This window comes from Vicugna pacos, chromosome 4 (assembly GCF_048564905.1).
Source record: "Vicugna pacos chromosome 4, VicPac4, whole genome shotgun sequence".
Lineage (NCBI taxonomy): Eukaryota > Metazoa > Chordata > Mammalia > Artiodactyla > Camelidae > Vicugna > Vicugna pacos.
The window spans coordinates 31,042,129-31,064,489 of NC_132990.1; the positions used below are offsets into that span (position 1 = coordinate 31,042,129).

Below are 22,361 nucleotides of genomic sequence, written 5' to 3' on the forward strand. Positions count from 1 at the left end.
AGCAATCACATTTGTTGTATAAACTTATATCCCAACCAAAATACGCTATTGGCATGTTTTCTATTCACGAGGAGTAAGTCTCAACCTTCACAAACTACGTTTAAAAAGAAAACCCAGGGAAGTAATTAGTAATTAGAGTTAGTGACATACAAGCCAGCAATGAAATATCAACTGACCCCAGCTGCACTGTTAGATTTCCATTAGCTTTATTAGAGCTTCCATTTAAAAGGAGGTCTAGGGATCCTCTGGAACCTAAAACTGACAATGTGAGATTGATTCCTAAGAAGGCAAGTCTAAGTGTACTTTCAAAATGCAGTCATTCCAGCCACAACATCCAAAGAATCATACTTAAGTGCTTAGCAAAAATTAATACTGCAACACTCACTGCCACACTAAATAAGGGTGTTAAAGCCAGAATATCAATATCATCAGTTACTTCTCTGCAATGCTTAAACTGCAATTCAATTATTTCTCAGGAGAAAAATTTAGAAACAAAGATTTAGAGACAAAGTTCATTCAAAATGGATAAATTGAAAAAAACAATTGGCTGACTGAATTCAGGTCATTTCCAATTAAAACTAAGAAATTATGTAGGTCTAAAAAATCAATGTAAAGTTGTATTCAAGAGCTCTCACTTTTATTGCAAATTAAAAGAGATTTACAAGGTATCAATACTAAAATACAAAAAGCACACTGTGTTTTCCAAGTGTGCAGGGGGTTAAGATTAATAGAAAGACGCTTAAAATCAATTGCAGAGAGTGATTAATCTAAGTATTTCCTTCTTAGGACATGCTATAGGAAAACGACATAACTGGTCAGCAGCAGCCTTAGAATCAGGGTGGCTGGCCTAGGCCTGGCCCTGGCTCTGTCATGCAAAGGACAATGGTACCTTGGATAACAGGACTGCTCAGTGTGTGAGCACAGGAGCCAAGCAGTAACTGTGGACAGAACAGAGAACTGTTCATGCCTTGGTGAACTGCGTTAGAATATCTCTAACTTCTACATCCATACTTCAGAGTGAATGAGAGAACATCACTGGTAAAACTGACTCTCCAAGGCTTTACTTTGGATCATATAACAGGGATAGAACCAGCATGGTAAACAAGAGCTGAATATATTCATTATAGCAGGATTTCCTGGCTGTTTTAAAGATGCTGTACTTTTACACAGATTATGTTAGCATCATGATCACACCAAAGGAAATACCAAAATGTTTTCTGGGCCCACTAATGAAAAGAATTCTTAAGTTGGAGAAATTACCTCTAACTTCAAATAGATCAGATTATTTGGATGATAGTGTCCATATTTTGCCCATTTTCCCCTTACTACCCAAAATGAATGCCAACACTAAAATCATACAGAAACACATTCTCACAGACACCTTTAATTTATAGTCACCATATGTCTATTTAAACACAGAGCTAAACATACATAATCATGACATAAATTTTCATCATGCAAGGCATTGTCCTTATATTGTCCTTCAGGTTTTTAACTTTGGTTGCAAGTAAATTTAATTCATTGTCATTAGAGATCATTAAGGAATAAAGCAAATGCTACTATTGCAATTGAAACCAAGATGAGCATCTGCTCTGAGCTCTGCAGTGAGGAATGCAGTCTTGAGATCTGACAGGTTCTCACTTTCAACAATGTTCTTATACATCTTGAAAGAGAATTTTTAAGAAAAATTAAGGCAGCACATAATCAAATGGCAAAATTGGCGACATAGTGGATTAGCAGAATGAAATGCAATTATTTGCAAGTAAGCTAAAGTTTCAACATAGTCTTCAGGAAAAATAATTGAAGTGAAGAGAAATCTGTGTCCTCTGAGTAGGGAATCATCTGTTGTTGAAGGTTCTGTCTCATGTTCACAGCAATGTCTGGAACAGAGCAAACACTCTACAATTTGTTGAAGTATGAATGTATGAATGAATGAGTGGGGAAACACCTCATGCAAGTTGGAAAGTTGTGAATTAGCATGAAGATTCCCACCTTCATATTATTTAGAATACTTATTTTCAAGAATTCAAAATAGAGCTGGGCAAAAAATGAAGCAATATTTTGGACATATTCTGATCAACTAGTAGTCTCTGTAGGTCTCTGAATAGAGGAGTGATGCCTAGCAATTTATTTAACATTTCCACAATTAATATCCAGCTACCAACAGGATGATTTGGAAAAAGAAGATCAGAAATACAGGTAAGTATGGAACTGCACACAAAAGCATGTGTACAGTCTTGTCTTACCACTAGATTTAAATAGTGGATGGAGTGAGAAGAGGATTTAAAAGGTACTAAAATAAGCCACTTACTGCTGTCCATGCATTTTTTTTGCACCGGGCACAAAGCCATCCATCACAGATCTCATGAGAAGGGATACCATAACAACCTATAAAATAATAGTATGGATCTATTAATTAAGTCTTTTATATTTTGACAATATTACACATTCTAGCACTTAATAAATAAAATCAGAACAATAGCCTACCATACTATTTTTGATTCTCACTGCTTAGAACAAAACATAAGCACGGCTGTCTCAAAGGTATTTCTGGCTCTCACGCCTCATAGCTAGTATGGTATCAGTGCCAGGAAACATGAGAGTGTGCATCCTGACAGTTATTAGTGCTCACAACAGTCATCACAGAGAATACTGATGATAATACTTGAATGGACAAAATAAAACTTCTAAACTGCCAGGCCTGGTCATTTACTCATGTTAAATACACTTCAAAATAAATTGCAATTCATGAAGCAAAGTTTGGGGAAGTTTTAAAATAACACAATAAATAAACTTTGACACAATGATAATGTACATAAAATTATGTGCATAAAAATTAAAGCAATTTAAAACTGCATTTCAAAAATTATGTTTAATTAGCTTTAATTTCAGTGATAGAGACAAAGGACGCACAATTCATGGTTAGTGATGAAGAGATGTCTTCAATTCTACTTGTCTATTCAGTACACGCCTGACTCAAAATAACTATGTAAAGAGATAGCTGATGATGTAAAATATATGTAGCAATTATATGGTACCAACAAACATGTGTTACACTGGCTTCCTGAAAAAAAGAGGATTTTGAAAGATTTAAATGAGTAAAATTTAAATGAGTAATTTTTAGGATCCAACATTTGACGTGGGAAAGGAAAATAACAGAAATGTAATTACCCAAAGAAAAGCCTATCATAGTTAACCAAGGCCATAAAATGTTTAGTTCAAGCACATGTTCATAAAACATTACAGCTAAGTTGCATAGCTAGTGTATTCTGGAGTCAAAATTAAATTCCAATTTGTTTGTGAAATGGTGGTTTGCTTCTGATATACATATAACAATATAGAGTGAATGTGTGTATGTATATATATGCGTGTGTGTGTGTGTGTTACAAATTGATAGAAATAAATAAGATCATTCATATAATTATATTTTAAGCACATTACGTTCAAACCCCTTGGGGAAGGTAACAGTATCTAATTAATAAAAAAAAAACCTAGATAGCAAGGTAATTTCAACCTTAATATAAGAGGGGTGTTACTGTGGGGTAAACACAGAAGGCAATGCCTATAATATAAACCATTCATATTACACTGATAGGCTCACACCATACATGTCAATACAACATACGACTTAGTAGATCTGGAATATTAAAATGATTTAAAGTAGAACTGTGATGTATAAGAGATCCATTTTGTACATTTTAGAGGGTTTACGTGGCAGACCAATCTAAAATAATGTATTCAGCATGTATGCAGTTATGTAAAAATGCCAAATTGAGGCAGATGTGGAGCCTGACCATCTCTATTGGGGCAAAACAACTGTAAGGACTGTTTTCCCCTCAAAGGCAATGAAGATCTCCCTACCTATACAAAGAATAAAAATTTAACTCAATAGCTAAATTTAAATTCCCAGATCACCAAAAGAATATCCATTTATCTTTAAAAAGTTACAAAGGAAAATAATCATGAATCAACATCAGAGATTAAAATTAAGTTTTTACAAACTTATCTTAAAATAAGTAAAATTCAAGTATGTGAAAGGAGTCCCACCATGACCCCATGCCAGACCCCAAACAAACAAATCAATCAAATCAGACCAGCTCTCCACTGCATAAAACTGGAGAAAAAGGGATGATTACACCTACTCAAACTTTCACTAAAAGAAATGTGAGAAAGGATGATCTAATAATGCCAATAGTTCCATGTGATAGATTTGACAAGTTATAAAAGGGTGGGAAAGAAAGACTATGTGAAGCACAGAAAAGCCAGCGATTAATGAAGGACAGACTCATTTACTTGCATGAACCCGTACGCAGCACTTTGCACAGGAAATCAGAAGACTTGTTCCATCCTCTTCCAGGAAGGCATTAGGTGGAGAATATTCTATATTTTCTTCACTATAAATAAAACACATCTCTGGAATGAGGGGCTTAGTCTTTCCACCTGGAGTAACTGCTTCATCTAATTTTGTCTCCCATCTAGAATCATTTTCTTCATTGCTGCTATCTGGCTGAAAAACACAATATTTCCACATGAGTGAAAAAATACAGAAAAAAGCTCAGATCACTTGCTCTGGTCCTTAGATCCACTAACAGCTGTTTCGTCCACTAACTTCCAGCTTCCGTTCTTCCTCTTGTTCTCCTTGACCCAATTATTAGCTTTTTACCAATGCTGTTCCTCAGGCTCCCATCCGGAAGCTAAGCTGTAGGAACAAGAGGATATTCTGTGCATCTGCTGGTACAGATAGTGATGAGCTACTAAAATTAAGTTCTTACATAAACAGTTTCTAAAAAGCATGGATTCTTCTGATGAACATTTTTTGCTTCTGTATTAGCACTAGGTTAACATGTAACAGTGAATCTTACCTGGTTACACCCTGAAGGAGCATCTTAAAGACCTCAGTTCTAATTGGTATGACAGTATTTAGAAAGTTTTTGAAGGCTTTTGTCTCACCACAAAGTTTTAAAACAGCAAGACAGAAAGATCTAACAAATGTCATTAAATAAGAAAGGATAATGTGTAAAACAAAATTGTCCTCTCTCACCAAAATATAAGACTCACCACTGTCACATTCAAAGACAAGTGAATAAACTACTTCCTCTATTAACAAGGTCTGAGAATGTGGCACGTCACACATTTTCATGCTCTGAAATGTCTGAACAGAATTACTTTACATGGAAATCTAAGAATGATGTGATCTTGAATGAAACATTTCTGGTTCTATTAGTGAAAATATAACCCAGAACACAATGTTTATACCAATACACTTCATAATACATTGCATCTTAAAATGAACATGTGGTTCTACCCTTACCAGATTCCTAAAGATCACTTTGTTTGTGTCAGTGCTGGAGAATGTGGCCCTCTGTGACCTAAGATGCTATCAGCATAACATATATGAAATGACACTTGAAAATAATATTACGCATAGCCAGCTGATGAGGGTGAACTGGACAATTCGGGTTGTATCGAGTCCTGCTGTATCTTTTGTATGTTCCACATGGGAAGATGAAGAGAGATGTTTTAAATGTGGGCCCAGAGCTGACATTTATACTATTGAGAGCAATATTTTCAAACATAAAGCAGAGACTAGGCTAAGTTCTCTCTTGGCAAGCGTCTACTATTCTTAACCTTTAAGTTCTGTGTTTCTTGGTGAAAAGGGTAGAAAGAAAGGTTGGAATTGTCCTCTGTCTGAAATAAACCAAGACATTCAAAAATGATAAAGCACTGTCAGAGTGGCACTCAGAAATTCTGTTTGCTGTTTCATGGCACCCACTTCTACAGAAGTATTACTGTCTTCCTCTGCGTGTGCACACTAGCCTACAATGGTGCGCCTGCATGTCTCAGTCACCAGAAAGCACCATAGTGGAGGTGGCCCTGGCAGGCCTACCTTGTAGTAGGGCCTGAGGAGAGCACAGATGGCACAGTGCGGCTCCATCCTGCCCATGGCTGCGTTATATTCCTGCTCAGCCACAAAGTTCGGGGACTTTGTCTGCCAAAGGTGGACCAGAGGCTTTGCCCAAGACTCGGTTTCTTCCACTTCCTCCTCAATCGATGGAACCTCAAGCAACTCTGAAGATAAAAGGTATGAAAACACAGTGAGCAGAGGACTTAGGGAAAAACAACAGTCCTGCTTATAAAAGAAGCACACATTCCAGGTGTCTGTGATATTAATGTCGGACAGGAAACCTAGTTTATCTTTCAAATACATTCTGAGAGAAATGGAACAAAATCTTCATTCTCCTCGTCTTCAAGGACTACCTCAGATCTGATGGCCAGACCAACTATCCTCCTTTCGACACCTTCCCCATCCCCACCAGGAATGACCAAATCTCTTCCTCCTTTTAACTCTGGCTTTGACTTCCATGTTTCTAGTGCTACCATGACACCTACCTAACATGGGGTAGAAGAGTTTACATGTGTGAGATTATCTCCTAGCTGGCAGAGTTCACTAGCCACTACCTGCCTTACCAATATTTTTAGTTTCCTCACCTAACACAGCACATGACTTAACAAAAATTTATTAATTGGATTTCATTTAATTCACTTTTAGTTTCAAAATTCATGGCAAATAACATTTACAGAGCACTTATCATGTGCCAAGCAATATACTGCCATTACATGGATATAAAAGACAATCCTTATGTCAAATCTTATTTGTTCAATATGATTCCCCCGAAGAGGGTCAAATCTCTTAAGCATCTGTCCACATGAAAGGCGCAGAGATCTACTCCACAAAAACATCATTTCACAAAATTTTATAGAAGGCAAAAAAAAAAAAAAAAGTAGAGAAAGATACAACAAGTTAAAAGAAAAAATCCCTCATGTCTATAGCAGAGGACAGTGTATCAAAGCAGGTGGCAGCAGCCACAGCTACATCTGGTACTTAGCATCTGCAGCTGTGATACACTCTAAACTCCCTACCAGCAGCAGCCTCAGTGCCACAAACAAACTGTAGAGCAATGTCCGCAAGTCCCAGAAGGGGTATTCCTGTGAACCGACGTGCCCTAGCCCTTGTCTTGTTGACTAACGTGTTGTAGGAAAAGTCAAAGTGGATTTGCTCAAGTGGAAAAAAGGAAGGGCTAAATGAGGCTGGAAATAACTGAAAAGACATCAGACGCCAACTGAAGCAAATGGTTATGATCCTGGTGGTGGTGGTGGTATTATTATTGGTATTATTATCAACAAGGGAAATGCTTAGTATTCATTATGAGGCAGTGTTTGAAACAAAAGGTAAGAACATTTGCCTACAATTGAAATAAAGTAATCTGGCATTAAACACTAAGTTTCCACCTCAATTTCACTGTTATACACAATGTAAGATGTACTGTGAAGACCAAAAACCAGGAACTTGAAATATCATTAAGTCCTTAATTCATAGGCCAGTATCTCCAACATATATACTAAAAATGAGATCTAAACAAAAGAAGAAAAAAAAAACCTTGGATTCAAATAACTGTTGCAATAACTTTTTGGCTTGTAATAAATTTATCACATCATTTGCTTTACTATAAAAGACTGAAACACACAAGATGGATGATGTTCTTATCCCTTTAGTTGGTAGTAAGTTAATGTGATGAGTTCTCAAAATATTCTTAGGGATGAAGGAAATACTATTTAATTCTTAGAGCCTAGTGAAAATGAACAAGAAGTAGGGGAAAGAACAACTCTTAGCAAGGGAGCTAGAGAGCAGGAGGGTGAGGGCAAGACTTGATCCAAGATAGCCTGATATAACTTGAGTTTGTCCTCAAACCTCCTCAACACTGACCTGGTAGAGGGCCCTGCTCTACAGCTGTCCTTCCCCTAAAATGAAGTCATACTCTGGCCCAAACAGCATTTGTCGTCTGTTTGGATGCTCTCTGGGCCAGAGTATTCGGGGAACACCAGAACTATGGAATCGTGTAAATTAAAAGCAGCATGGCAGCGACAGTGCACAGTACCAAGTACAGGGAACTGTCAGTCCAGAGACCTAACCCTAAATTCAAAGTCTTAGATTCACAAGGGGTGTGGCTTTCAGTAAGACAGATTTTCACATGGTTATAATTCCTTTCTCACCAATTTCAGGGAGTTTTTTTCTTTTTAATATTAAAGTGAAATAGTCAATGTAAAACTTCTTTTTAAACTCTATAAAGTGCTAAAATTCTCTGTAAATTCTTAAGTGATGTATAATGCATAGATTATGTAAAATCCATCCTATCATCTTATGTTCATGATCTGGTTATCAATTCTATGTTGCAATATTTTACGAGAGGAGAAAAAGAGACTGCATTTAATTATAAGTACATAATGATGATTATTCAGGTTTTAAAGTCAAAAATATTGGCACATTCTTGAAGGTAAGGATTTTGTCTTCCTGAAATTACCTCATCAAATTATTTATCCCTCCTGTCTCCAAGAACTCTTGCTTACCTTTGAACCATTATCCAAGACTAAACTTGGCTACTGCCTTTTCCAGATTCATGATATTCATGTAACTGCTCGGGGGGCAGGGAAGTACTTTTAGGATATCTAAATACTCTCATCATCATATAATCCTAATTGAAAATCCTCCCTTTCAGCCTCTAACCACCTTTCCTGTTTTTACAATTTTTAGTGTACCTTCATTCACTTACTTTTTAAAAAAATGGTTTCTACCTTCCAATGTACAGAAGACGAAAGATGTTTTTCCACTGTACCATTTAAGTGTTTTGACCACTGGTATCACTATACCTAGGAATTTCCTCTCCTCTTCCTCTTCTTCAACTACAGTTGACTAATGAACCTCTAAAGGTTCACTGTAATCTCACTGGTGTATAATTACCTCACTATATGATGCACTTGGTAACATGACAAGCAATGAAATTGCACCATACTATTTTACAGATTTTTAGACTTTTAAAATATCAAATTAGATATTCAACATACAAGGACACAGACACTGTAAGCCTTTAACAAACACCAATATTTCTATTATTATAATAATATCACTTTTTTTTAATACCAGCACAGCAATAATCAGAAGCTCTGAGTCTCATCCTGAAAGCCTGATTGGCAGGGGGAGAATTCTCTTAACAATGTCCTAATAAAGTGAAAAAAAAGTATCAGTTTTATTAAATTTGTGATAAAATGGAATGTGTGCATGAAGTACTTCTGCTACACATTGAGGTTCAATAGCTGTCTTGGGAAAAGCACATGTGCAATTAATTGAATCACATGTTGAATGAGCTGCCTTTTCCATGGAACAGTTTTAGTTGAAAGAATGATTCAGACAACTATCGTTATTCAGACTTGGGTGTCTGGCAGGAATTTTCATGAAAGTGAACAAAGAAAGCTGTCATTTTAATCTAAAAAAAATGATTGACAGTATATTTTGACAACAGTAAAATTCAAGCTTCTGAGTCAAAATTAGAACTTTGGAAAACTTTTATTCACTTTTGTGAGCCTGAAAACTTCCAAATACTTAAAGCTATTTCTGATAGGATTGGTGGTGACAACAATAAATGTAATTTTTTATATTATATAAAAAGACCTGCATGACTCAGTTTTTTATTTACCAATGCATGATGTTACAAAATCATACATGCATAAAAGAGTCACTCAAAGTGCAAGACAGACCAATGAATTTTTAACGTAAAGAGACAAAAGGTTTACTGATGGGATTTCAGATTGCATGTTGCAACTTACCTTTAAAAAAAAGAAAAAACTACCATATATTTCAATATGTTTCAACCAGAACAGGGTCCATCCAACTGAATGCAGAAGCAGACATGAGAATCTGATTTTTACTAAACCCAATATTAAAGAACTTTTCAAAAAATGTAAAACAACGATATTCTTTTCTTTATTTTCATGGTTAGGGAAAATTGTTATTTTTTATGAAAATAAATGTAACTGTTTATGCATTTATTACTGCTACTTTTAAATGTAGCAAACGCAGCACAGTCAAGAAAAGCATGTACCCAAACATAGAGCAGTTCCTTAAACTTGTACGAGTTCTTCTCAGTTCACAGAAGTGCAAGCAGCTCCTTGCAGGAAACTTTTATTTTATAAAAGAACTTGCCTGCCTATAGACCATGTACTAAGCTCTTTGATCATAAACATAATATCCTAAACCTGTTGTTGTTTAGTAGTAGTAATTCTTTCTGACTTATACCTAGGAAACCAAGCTTTGCCTCTGACTCTGAATATTTCTGGCAGAAATAAAAGCTCTTGGAGAATGGTAGTGGAAATAGATATGCACACAGAACCCAATAACAGTGCTCAACAAGAAATAAAAGTGAAACCACAATATTTGATTGGTTTATGTATCTGATAGCTGGTACTGAGAGGTTGACCACAACTTCTGTCTTTACAGTAAGAAGCAGATAAGATCACAGTAAGTAGCCCCTTAGAAGTGGCACGCTTACAACTCCTACCCATCCTTCCAATGTGTTTTAAATTTTTCTCCAAAATGATTGTCCCTGCTTGCTATTCAAGTCATACTCACTATGATATTGTGATATAAAAAGAAATAGATATTTGGTCTTTCTCCTGGCTTCTGGCACAGAGCTAAAATAAGGAATTTCCTGAGTGATATGGGTGAGAGGAACATCACTGGTTAAAATATTTGGTCTTAGCCCCTAGTTCCTGACACCAGAGCTTCTAAGACTCTTGGAATTTGAGAACTGAAAAGTGTCTTCTGTCTGCTATGAGATGACTGGTGGCTGGGGGCTTCTAGAAAGCTTCAGGATGGGGGCTGGTCACCAGAAAGGCCAACGCAGGACTACAGGCTTAGCAATTCAGCCCCATCTCTGGCCTCAGGGAGGGGGAGATAGGTTGCAGATTGAGTTTAATAGCCAAAAGACAGTGATTTAATTGACCACATGGACATGATGGGGCCTCCATAAAAACCCTAACCAACAGGGTTCAGAGAGCTCCCAGGTCCAGAGGGTAATGTACATGAAGAGGGCATGAATGTTCTGCACACACATACCCCGACGCCATACCTTGCCCCTGTGCATTCTTTCTGGGGGCCGTTCCTGAGTTATAAATCACTAAATGTAAGCTAAGTGTTTGACTTCTGTGAACCGTTCTAGAAAACTATCAAACCTGAGGAGGGAATTATACGAACCTCTCCCCCAGATTATATAGCCCATTGGTCAAGTGTAAGGACTTGCAATTGGCATCTGAAGTGGGGGCAACTTTTGAGACTGGATTGAGACCTTAACCCATGGGTGCTGTGCTAACTCTGAGTTATGAGTGTCAGAAATCAATTAAACCGTAGGACACCCAGTTGGTGTCTGGAAAATTGACTGATTTCGGAAAAATAAGTCACACCTTTGCCGTCAGAAGTATTCTCACTTGCACTACGTGACCTCTCCTCAAGACCGTAAACAATTCTGTTTTTCAAAAGATCAATTAGTCTCAAAGGGATAACTAGAAATGTGCCTCGTCCATATGTAACTGGAAAGTCTGAAAATCAGTAGCTTATCTGATGCTGATTCTGAGACTCCACAGCCCTCAGAAAGGTCCTGCAAGGGAACGACTCAATCCTGTAGAGCAACTGAAGATGGGGAGGGGAGACCCCTAGAAAGCTGGGAGCTTGGGGAATTCAGAGAACTTTCTGGTTCTGAAAAGCAAGTCAGGCTGCTGCAATTATTCAGAGACTCTTTTTAAGACTTCTACTTATACCAATTTGGGGATATACTCCATTGTTCAGAGAGCAACTTTTCCCCTTAAATTAATAAAACTTCCCAAAGTGTGGCGGACGCCCCACTAAGAGGTAATCTCAGGGATTATCATAGATACACATTTTCATTTTTAATGATTAAGTACTTATATTTATTTACTTTCTATATAAAACAATTTACTATGGTTTTCCTATAAAAGTATATATAAGTTTTCAAAAGCTTATATAAATAAAGGATGGCATTAAAAATAATATTTAAAATATTACTTCAAATGATCACAAGATGAAATCTGTTACAAACATCATATAGTTAAATAATGTAATAAATTAGGGGGAAAAAATGTAACAAAAGCCTTGACTTTGTGACTTAGAACAATGGTTATTCAAATTCTGAGGTAAGCATGGCTACAGGAGTAGAGCTCTGACCCAAATCTAGTAGAATAAATTAAAACAATTTTTCATTCATGTAATCTATGCTGTCTTAAAGTTTGGTTATAACTCTAAGCCTTAATTTCTTCATCTGCAAAATGAGTATAAGTTTATCTAAATTACAGGGGTTTTCAACAGGTTGTATGAGAGACTAGCCATAAAAATGCCACTACTCATTAGGGAGCAAGACCTTGGGCTTCAACACATGACATTTCCTTCCCTTCTGGGTCTCAGCTTAACCTATGGGGCCTCCAGCAAATCTGCAAAGATCATGCAGAAAATTTCTTAAAATGTATGCCCTAAACACTAAACTTTAAACATGGCAAGACAGACTGGAAAAGAAGAGCCAATCTAAACAGATACCCAGTTATCTCCTACATATAAATATTTCAAGATTTATCCTTTCAAAAAAAAAAAGCCTTTATTTTCCCATTCAGTCAAAAAATCACTGAATATATTTATAATAAAAAAGATCAATGTCTTTTACAGAAGTATTCAAACCAAAGTGCCCATTTAAAAAACATATAAATAAATAATAAAAATAACAAACATATTTATAACTTATGGCATGACCCTATTATGCCAGCATTGAAAGGATGCTTTTGAGGAATATTAATGAAATATAATACAACATGAATACATACATCATAAAACATATACCATTAAGTGAATATGAATATAATGTTATTAGGTGAAAACTCAGGACACAAAACTGAATAGAGAATAATGTCAGTTCTATAAAAAAAATACGTTTAAATGTCTGGAATAAAGGAAAGGCGGCTTTCAAGTTTTTATAACTATGCAGTCTTCAACGTTAAAAGTCCTATGAATTGGGGGAAACCTTAGTTTAAAAGCAGACATATGTCAGTTATACACTCCTCAGCATAGTCTTCTTGAATAAACTTTGCCCAGTAAGTGTAACAGGAGTTCTTAATAGAAAAACACTTGGCCGTTGAGGAAAGGCTGCTGCCAGTACTTGCTGAGGGAACCCAGCAAACGGGGAAAGCTCCTGACTCTACTACAGTACAGTTTCCCCACACACGCCACTACGCTGGTCCTGCTGCTGGGGTTGTGTTCCAGTGATGTGTTTTGACTGGTACAGCACTATACTCTCTACTAGGAAGCATCTGTTATCTTTCAGGTACTTGAGCAACATCTCAGTCCTGAGAGGCATTATATATGGTTTTAAATGTCCTGGAGGAAATTGAGGGGGAAGAGGGTAAGGAGAGAGGAACCAGGGTGGGAACAAGGTACTCAAAAAAAGCAAAGAAATTCAAACTTGGGAACTTCATTGTTCCCATACAAACTGTTGTATAATCTGCATGTAAATTATATTTCAATGATTTTTATGAATTGCTAAATTTCAAAGGTTTGTGAAGGTGTGTTCAAAAGCAGAAAAGAAGAAAAAATTACAGGTCCTTTATGTATAATTTTACTGGGAAGTGGTAACGTTAAGGAAAAATTAAATTCTGTATTACAGTGCTTGTAAAATGCTAATGTAATCATGGATAACAGAGAATTCCTTTGTTTTAGGTCTAAAGCACTTAAATGAGTAGACACAGCTTTATTCCCTATGCATACCCTCACAATAACAGAGATGCCAAAAAGTAATTCAAAAGGATACATTCCAATTCATTCAATATACTGCTTCAGATAACTGAAACACTCCAAAGCACACTCCTCCAAAACTCCTACCGAACAAAAATACTCTAATACTTATGGCACCTCTGGGGATGTGGATTTCATGGAGAACTCTGGATTACCAACGTTACTTAAATTTCTTAAAGAACATTAGCTCAGGGGAGGAATAAACTGCAAGTTTGTGATTAACAGATATACACTATCATGTATAAAACATAAGCAACAAGGACCTACCGTACAGCACAGGGAACTAAAATTCAGTATCTTTTAGTAACTTATAATGGGAAAGAATCTGAAAAATAATTTATACATACGTGTATAAATGAATCACTTTGTGTACACCTGAAACTAACACAATACTGTAAATCAACTATACTTCAATTAAAAAAAATTAGTAAAGAACAAGTGAACAAACACTAGCTCATATTTCACATATGTACACATTCTTACAACACACGCGGACAACAAGGAATACTGAGAATGATCTACTCCATCAACAAAGATGGCTGGTTCTTATCAGACATTTATATCTGCTCACTTCAGCTTCTTTTATCAGTACTAGGGCCATTACTGGGGGCTGCTAATACAACATAGAAAGAGTACAAACTTAGGAATTAAGCAGGATTTAAAGCCTGTTATTTACCAATTACCAGTCTCGTGGCCTTAGGCAAGTGAATTCATGTCTTTGAGCTTCAGTTTCCTCATCAGTAAAAATGATAACACCATCCAGCTTAAAGAATTGTAAATAACAACTGCTAACAATTTATACAACAGGAAGAAAGCAGAACAGTCAATTTTCATATCATGGTGGGGATGGGGATGAAAGAACTTAAAAGAAAAAAAAGCTGGCGTATCTTTGGAAAACAAGCTGACAACATGGCACCGACAGGAGCTTATTCTGAGCATCAAATCAAAGATAGGTGGAAAGAGAGCATACGAAACCCACTATGACAGATGCTGGAGATAAGAAATAAAAAACAGTCCCTTGCCTTTAAGGAGTTCAAAACTCCCCATGGGAGAAGCCTCAAGTTTCTTATACTATTTCATTAACAGCATCTATGTTAAAAAGTTTAAAAATGGCCAAAACAAGATTCAAAAGCAAAGAACAACTAGTATGTTGCAATTTACCTGCTTAAAAATAAAATTCTCTTAGCTGAAAGACAATTCTGGTCACCTATGTAAAGGACAGCAGCATCCTTAGACATTTTGACCCAAGAACTAACAGGGGTATCACATGGGAGATCACACAAAACAGTTGTTAAGGAGACAGAGAACTTCATGCAGAGCAGCCACAATGCCAACTTCTAGAGAAACAAGGGCATGGACTACTCGAGAGGATATACAGAAGTAAGAAGAGGACAAGGCAGCAAATGTCACCCTCTTGTTCCACATCCAAAGCCATCAGCGGTCCTTCCTGCTGGTCCTCAAACATGCCACACTAACCGCCTTCCTTGGGGCCTCTGAACTCACTGTTCTCTCCCAAGAAGATTCTTACCCCAGATCCTTGGCTAACTCTACTCACTTCAAGGTGTTATAAAGTATGTTTCCTCAAGAAAAGACCTTAACAACTAGAGAAATATCTGAGTAGTATTAGAACATGTTCATATATCATAGCAAATTTTTTCTTCTTTGGTTTCTGCTCTTTTTTATTAGCACAACAAAAATCCCTACACTTTTCAATCTTGAAAATGTTTCAATAACAAAACCATACCCTAACATGAACAGTAACACAATGGAACATCAGCATAGAACTTAGAGGTCCATGTGATAGGTATATAAAGAGAGGTCACTTAATCATTTCCCTAAAACTGGGAACCTAAGAACCAGAAAAAAGAAAAAGAAGAAAACAACACCGTACAGAATTTAAATGATAATGAAGTGAGCCACTTCCTAATCACTCACTATCTGAGAGTCTTACACATATTACTTAATACTCCTCCCAGCAGTAAAAAGTCCTTTCCTAAAATCCATGACAATGGTCCCCAAATGTAAACCTGAAGAACATTGCCAGCCCAGGACCAAGTTTTCAACAGTCAGAGACAAAAACAAAGAAATAGAAGATCATGAAGTAATTATAAAACTAAATTTTAAAATCTACATAAGCTTTGCCAACTACATGATTATTCTCTATATTCATAGTTTCACAACCAAAGGATGGAAATACAAATACAGAGAATGTACTAGAAAATGTAGGATAATTCAATGGCGTATAGGGTTAAGACATCTGTCTCTAGGGAGGGGGGGGTTGTGTGCAAGTTTAAAGAAATGTAAAGGAATACATTAAGTTATACTAAAATCAAGTATCAGCAATTGATACATTTCAGCCTAATGCAATAATTTATTTTTCTAAAGAATGGAATGAATCAAACAATTACAGTATCAAAAGCTGTTCCTCAAGAGTAACAAAGCACACCTGAATTCAGATAAATCAAAATCTTGACTATCATTTCACAATCCCAATGCTTTCAAGCACAGACACCTTGATCATAAGACTTCACGCCAACCATTGTATAAAAAAGTTTCAAGACTGATTCTGAAAAGTACAGAAAGCAACTATAAAGCATAAGTATAAAAGCTAGCATTTTTGTCTAATTCAATCAATCCCTTACCTAGTCACTAGCATAATAAGGGCAAGGTGTTTTTGATTTTTATTCCCCATATTGCAGAAAAAGTCAATGCCTTTGGGGCTGCAATGGAATTCACTAACAGAGAAAGCAAGCTAAATTGAGAATCTCGATTATTATGCAGCTGAATGCTAGATAAAATATCCATTAAATCTGAGTGCCAACAACATCTAATGTTTTATGTCCACATAATGCAAGAAAACATTGGCTGTGACCTATCAACAAACATTCCAACCAATCTACTTAGTAATCAGCTGAAGTTGCTGTTTTATTGCTTAAACAGACAGAAATATAACTGTGCTTATTATAAAAGTATAAATATTACCTCAAGCTAATAAGAATTGATGCAACAAGAGATCATTGTGTAAAAATTAATAACATTTGGAGCACGACATGCAACAATCATAAAACAGCATTTGTTTTTGAAAACTGGCAGAGAAAAGGACTTTTTACAAGAGGGGAAGCACTGTTGATAAGGGATGTTCCTATGTGTCACTATTTTGCTTTTCAGTGAAAGGCTTGCTTGAAGCAAGAGGACTACACAGTATCCTCTCCTATTACATTATCATAGAATCTAAGACCTTAAGAGTGTGAATGAAATTCTGGAATCACTAATCCAACCATTTCATCAAACATCTTAGTAAACATATAATGAGCCTTAGAAGGTTGCATGACTTAGTTCTCCAAGGCCGTCCAGCCCTTAACAGCCAAGGAGAGACTAGAAGGCAGGTTTCAGGCTGCCAACCATAAACAGAGCCAGGTGCCCATTACTATCTGGCAAAACAAACAAATGAATTTTTCTGGTGTTTAAAACAAAATTTTTATTTAATTGAATACTTAAGATAACATTTGTAAAGTCTAAATCAATAAAAGACATCATTATTACATTTATTAATATATCCACCTAGTCTTAGGGGGAAAAAAATGAAGATTGGCAAATCTATACAATATTCTTAGAAAGGGGGGAGTTACAGCATGCTAGGGGCAGGAGGACGTAATTTTGCAAAACACCTATTTACCAAAGGTAAAGTGAAACATCCAATTCTAAATAATGTCCTTTTATTTGAGATGCAAAGTGCCCAGAAGCCAGCTTTTGCAGCAACAGTACTAACAGTGACTGAATGACACAGGGTAAAATTCAGAAAATACCCAGGAAATACCAGGCAATCCCACAACAAAACAAAAATCTCTAATAAAGTGAAATCAGTCTTGGGAAAACATATTTAGGATCAATCTATCATTCAACTGCATCACAAACATTTTTAACAAAATGAGTGTTAAACAGAAAAAAAAACTGATGAGGTAATGAGATTTAGTCAGATGTGCATTTCTGAGATTTTCCTTACTTAAATGTACCTAAATATATACATTCTATTCCTCAAAATAACTGAAAATCTAGCTTAGATGGGTTAAATAATGGTCGAACACCATTAGAATAATCTCTAATTAATGCAGCAATTTCCATCTCTTCCATCTCTATATTTAAATATTTAATCCACTACTAAATGAATTATAATATTAATATAGACAGAATGTCCAAAAAATAAATTGCTGTAACATTGCCAGAAATACACTTTTAATCTAACCCTCAAGGCATGCAGACATTACAGAGATAGGGATCAGGGCCTAAGCTGTCTAATTTCAAAGAGATGCTTAACAGCTCATTACAGTACTGTGCTCGCTGAACTGATGATGTATAGAGTTATCTGGACAGTTCAGATTAGAGAAAATCAGAGCCACAACCAGGGCTTTAATCTAAATCTTGTCAATATTCAAACTTGTAGGTGGGGTCACCTCTGCACTTGGGTAAACATAGTACAGATGGGTATCTGCATCTTCCAATCTTTCTGTTTAAAATGCTAGTCAAAGAGTCACAAATAAAAATTTGGTCCAAGGGTGATGAGCTCAACATATCATCACCTTATTTCAGGGTATCTGAAATGTCATAAATCCATTCATGAACCTGTAGGTTAGGAACCCTAATCATTCAAGGCCAAGACACACATTTTACACAAGAGGAAACTGAGGCCAGAGAGAAGACATACCAGAAATCAAAACACTTGTGAGGGACAAAGCCAGGACCCCAGGCAGCATCTACTGTCTTTTGGTCAACTAAACTCCTATTCAGGGTAGGTTCAAAAGATTTTGCAATTGCTTCTGCTAGATGCTCTGGAAGCATTAACAGTCAGGACACAGTTTTACTTTAAATTTCAGATTGGAATAAGAAACATATAGCAACAGCAGTTCTATGGTTAAGAATTGTAAAGGTGACTTTCTCTTCTGATCCTCTCTCCACCCAAACCTAGACCCAGCCAGCAAGACTTCTTGTCCTCTGCTGGGGCCTAAGGTCAGTTTTGATTTTTAGTTTTCCCCTTTTAAGAGTCTAGGTTTAAGTGTCTGAGGGATCCTACGAGGCCTTAGCTCTGACTTCCCAGTCTTCTCTCTAGCCCTGGCATATTTCCCCCAAGAAGCCACGGCATTAGCTCTCCCCTACCCACCTGAACATCATTTCGCTCTGAATTCCCTTTGGATTTCCCTCATTTCCTGAGAGCTTAGCTACCATCCTTCAACCAATCCTCCTAATCATATCACAACAACGACAGTAAACATTCATTATCTGCCAAATACTGTTCTGAGTGCTTCACACATAGTCTTTCAACCCTCAAAGAAGGAGCTGCTGCAATCCCTACTTTATAAGCACGGGCGCCAAGGCATGGACGGCCACGCAGCTAACGGAGCACTGGAGCTGGGTGATCATGACTGTGGACATGGAGAACATGACCCCTGATGTGATTCTGCCCCTCCATGCATATATATAGGCTTGTTGTTTTAATTATCAATTATTTTCAGTTCTTTTGTAACTGGAGGATTATCTGGTAATCTAGCCCATCACACTGATACTCTGTCTCTTTAAAATATTTTGCCCAAATATAAAAGAAATGTGTTTATTATTTTAAAAATCTGAAAAGTTATCAGCATAAAAAAGAAAATTAAAATCACCAGATAACAACCTTACATATTTTCTTATAAACTTTCCAAGTCTCCAGCAAAACTCCAGACAGCATTAGCATGTCAACTCAAATCACCACCAACAGGCGTGAGGACCACTGAGTAGAGAATCGCTGTGTCAGCCACTGCCACATTCATGAGGTATGTCTGCAGGGCTTGTCCTTCGTTCACAGCTGCTTTAGAAACAACATTAACCTTATCACTTCACCAGCGGGGTTACGTGCACAGTAAGTACAAAAGCAGTGACTATTCTGTAAATCAATAGTAGAAAAAGCTGGAAAATTTATACTGCAAACAAATGCAGTAATTTTTTTTAAATGGGAAACAAATGCATACAAGTGGAGGAGAGCTTCTAAGGCCAAACAATGAACCATGAAGGGTAGGGCAGGGAGATGGATAAAATGCAAGTTCAGAATATGGACATCGGTGTACAACGTCTCTTAGCCTAACGACAGTTCAAGAAAAGCTCTGAGTTTGTGTCAGCACAAAGTGCTGGTGATGAAAACTCTAGTCAGAAGAAGAAACATATATGAGTAAAACATTTTTGAATCTGAATGCCTTCAAACTGGGAAGGAAATACAAACACATATACACACATCTATACACATACAGAGGTGCCGGCTAAGCTACTATCCCAGTGGGAGTATCATTACTCTGGGGGGCCTTCAGGTCTCCAAGGTATCAGCCACATCTACATGTCAGCATCATATTTAACTCTGAGTAAGTTCTAGGATTTGGCACAGTGATTAAAAAGGATTTAAACACAGTCAGGATACAAAACTGACTTAGGTGACATATCTCCAGCTAGTTAAAATAGCATGTTCTTCTATATACTGAAATATAAAGAGAATATTTCCTGGAAAAGAATATTGGTTTCCCTTTTAGCAGGACAGCACATGATATGTTAAGGTATTTGACTGTAATTTTTAATGGCTGATTTCTAGGTTAGTAATCACCAGGGCTTTCCTGCTTTTGGATCCACACGTGAGTCACACCACAGACTGACCTTGGACTGAGAACGGGAAGACAGACACAGAGACAAATAATGAAGTACAATGGAAGGTGACAAGTGGTACACTAGAGTGAATATAGATATATACTATATAGGATATGTAGCATAGATGTAATAGGACACTAGAGGAGAAGAGACAGGAGGAGGAGGAAGTGGTTAAGAAGTAGTTGAGAATAGTTCCAAGATAGAAAAGGGCGTCACAGGTAAAGCAATAGTTTAAGGAAGTGAGTGGAAGCATGAAGCAGCACACTGTATTCAGGAGAAAACAGAAATTTGTCTGAATGGATGGAGAGGAGGATTCATGTTGCGTAGTTGAGGGAAATGAAGCTGCAGAGAGAAGTTGGTACTGGATCATGAATGACCTTAAAACCACTTACACTGTATCAAAGCTGCAATGTTAAGGGAAACATGTGAGACCCTTTGAGCAGGCATCTTCACCAGCCAAAGAGAATTACGGTGGCAGATTTCTGAGCTTCCTGCCTGCCCCCACCCGCGGTGGGTCCAACCTCTGACTCTCAGTGCCTTCTGAGGCCAAGTAAGCATGCAGTTCTCAGAGCCAGCCTGGCTCACCTCTGCTGCAGACATATCCTTGTTCCCTGCAGACACTCAACCACAAAGCTCTGAAATCGGGGACAGGAACATGCCATTATAGTGACATATCATAAGGGGAGAATGGGTATGTATCTAGAATGTTCCAAAACTGAAACGACCCACCAAGAAATGCTCATTCACCAACAGGGAACTCTGCTGTTTAGAGACACTTCTCTTTCAGGTCTGTTTCAATTCAACACTGTACTATTAGCTTAAAAAACAGGAAAATGCATAGAATATTAATCTATGTTTCAGGATCAACTTGTGCAGCTGCCCAGTTTCAGGGAAGGGGTAACTAAAAACACTTCAGTTACAGGAAAACCAGAGATAGATTAGTAATTACTTTTAAACTATAAAGAATAAACAGCTGGTATACATTTAAGATAATTTTTCACCCCCAAAAAGGAATGAATTAGATACTAGTTTTTATATTAAAATGCTATATTCTAAACCATAATTCTTTTCTTACATATCCCCCTCTGCCCCACCACCATATAGAACCTCATGTTTTCCTGCTAAGTATAGAAAATCTTCTAGGAAAAAACAGGCTGAGACTCAGGAAATCCTTGCTGATCCTGTAATTACTGGATCTGCCACTAATTAGAACGATCTCTACAGTTTCAGTCCATTTGAGTATCAAAGAGCCACTGCAGTGTCCTTTGAGAAGAGTGGCTTAGAGATGACTCTTATCTCCCGGCTGCACATAAGCTCCCAGCGGTGCTGGATCAGTATCTTTCCCCTTTGCTGTTTTTCTGTTAGGGAGCTTCCACAGAGAAATGCTCGTTCACCAATAGGAAACACTGCTGTTTAGAGATGCAGTTTCTCAGATGCTCCCATCTGGTCATGCTCCCGCCTAGCATACACACTGACTGCTGCATGAGCAGCACAGAAGGACCCCAATAGTTAGGGTAGGAAATTCCCCAAAGAGGCTAGATTTGGGGCTGTGTGCTCCCAGTGAGCACACATCCTGTTCTTCGTCACTACCTAACAATGATGATGACCACCCACTTTCAGTTGTACAGGACACAGAGGCAGAGACTGAGGTAGTAATATTCAAGTGCTCAATACATTAATAATTTGCTCCAGGAACCGGAATATTCTCCATTCTCAGTTTGGAAGTCTGCAAAAATCTTTAGCCATTACTGTAATTCTCTGATTTTTCTTCTCAATTCTCAAAAATCCCCAGAGAACCCCAGGAGTCCTTAACATATTAAAATAGAGAGCGAGACTGCTGTGAAAGCTAGTCACCAGTGTTTCAGCAAGATATTTAACCTCAAACCCTCGAGAGACTTCGTTAAACCAATTCATTTAGAAATTTTGCAAGTTAGACCGATCAAAATCAGAACTGCTCTCCATGGAGAAACTCTAGGCGAATTTATGATGACTGTCATGGAAAAATAAACTTCCTGGG

The 22,361-nt window shown here is 37.1% G+C and overlaps 1 protein-coding gene across 4 annotated transcripts in view; it reads right to left on the reverse strand.

Moving 5' to 3' along the window:
* The window catches only part of KDM4C (lysine demethylase 4C), a 360,071-nt gene that overhangs the window by 124,069 nt on the left and 213,641 nt on the right, over positions 1-22,361 (reverse strand). For all 4 annotated transcript variants that reach the window (XR_012071960.1, XM_031676953.2, XM_015242581.3 and 1 more), the window contains 3 exons: positions 5,888-6,069; positions 4,294-4,507; positions 2,312-2,388 (listed from right to left, as the gene is read on the reverse strand). Coding sequence is in view for 3 of the 4 variants with exons in the window: in XM_031676953.2 (XP_031532813.2) it covers positions 2,312-2,388; positions 4,294-4,507; positions 5,888-6,069 (473 nt within the window). In the remaining variant the exon portion in view is untranslated. The remainder of the gene's footprint in view (positions 1-2,311; positions 2,389-4,293; positions 4,508-5,887; positions 6,070-22,361) is intronic.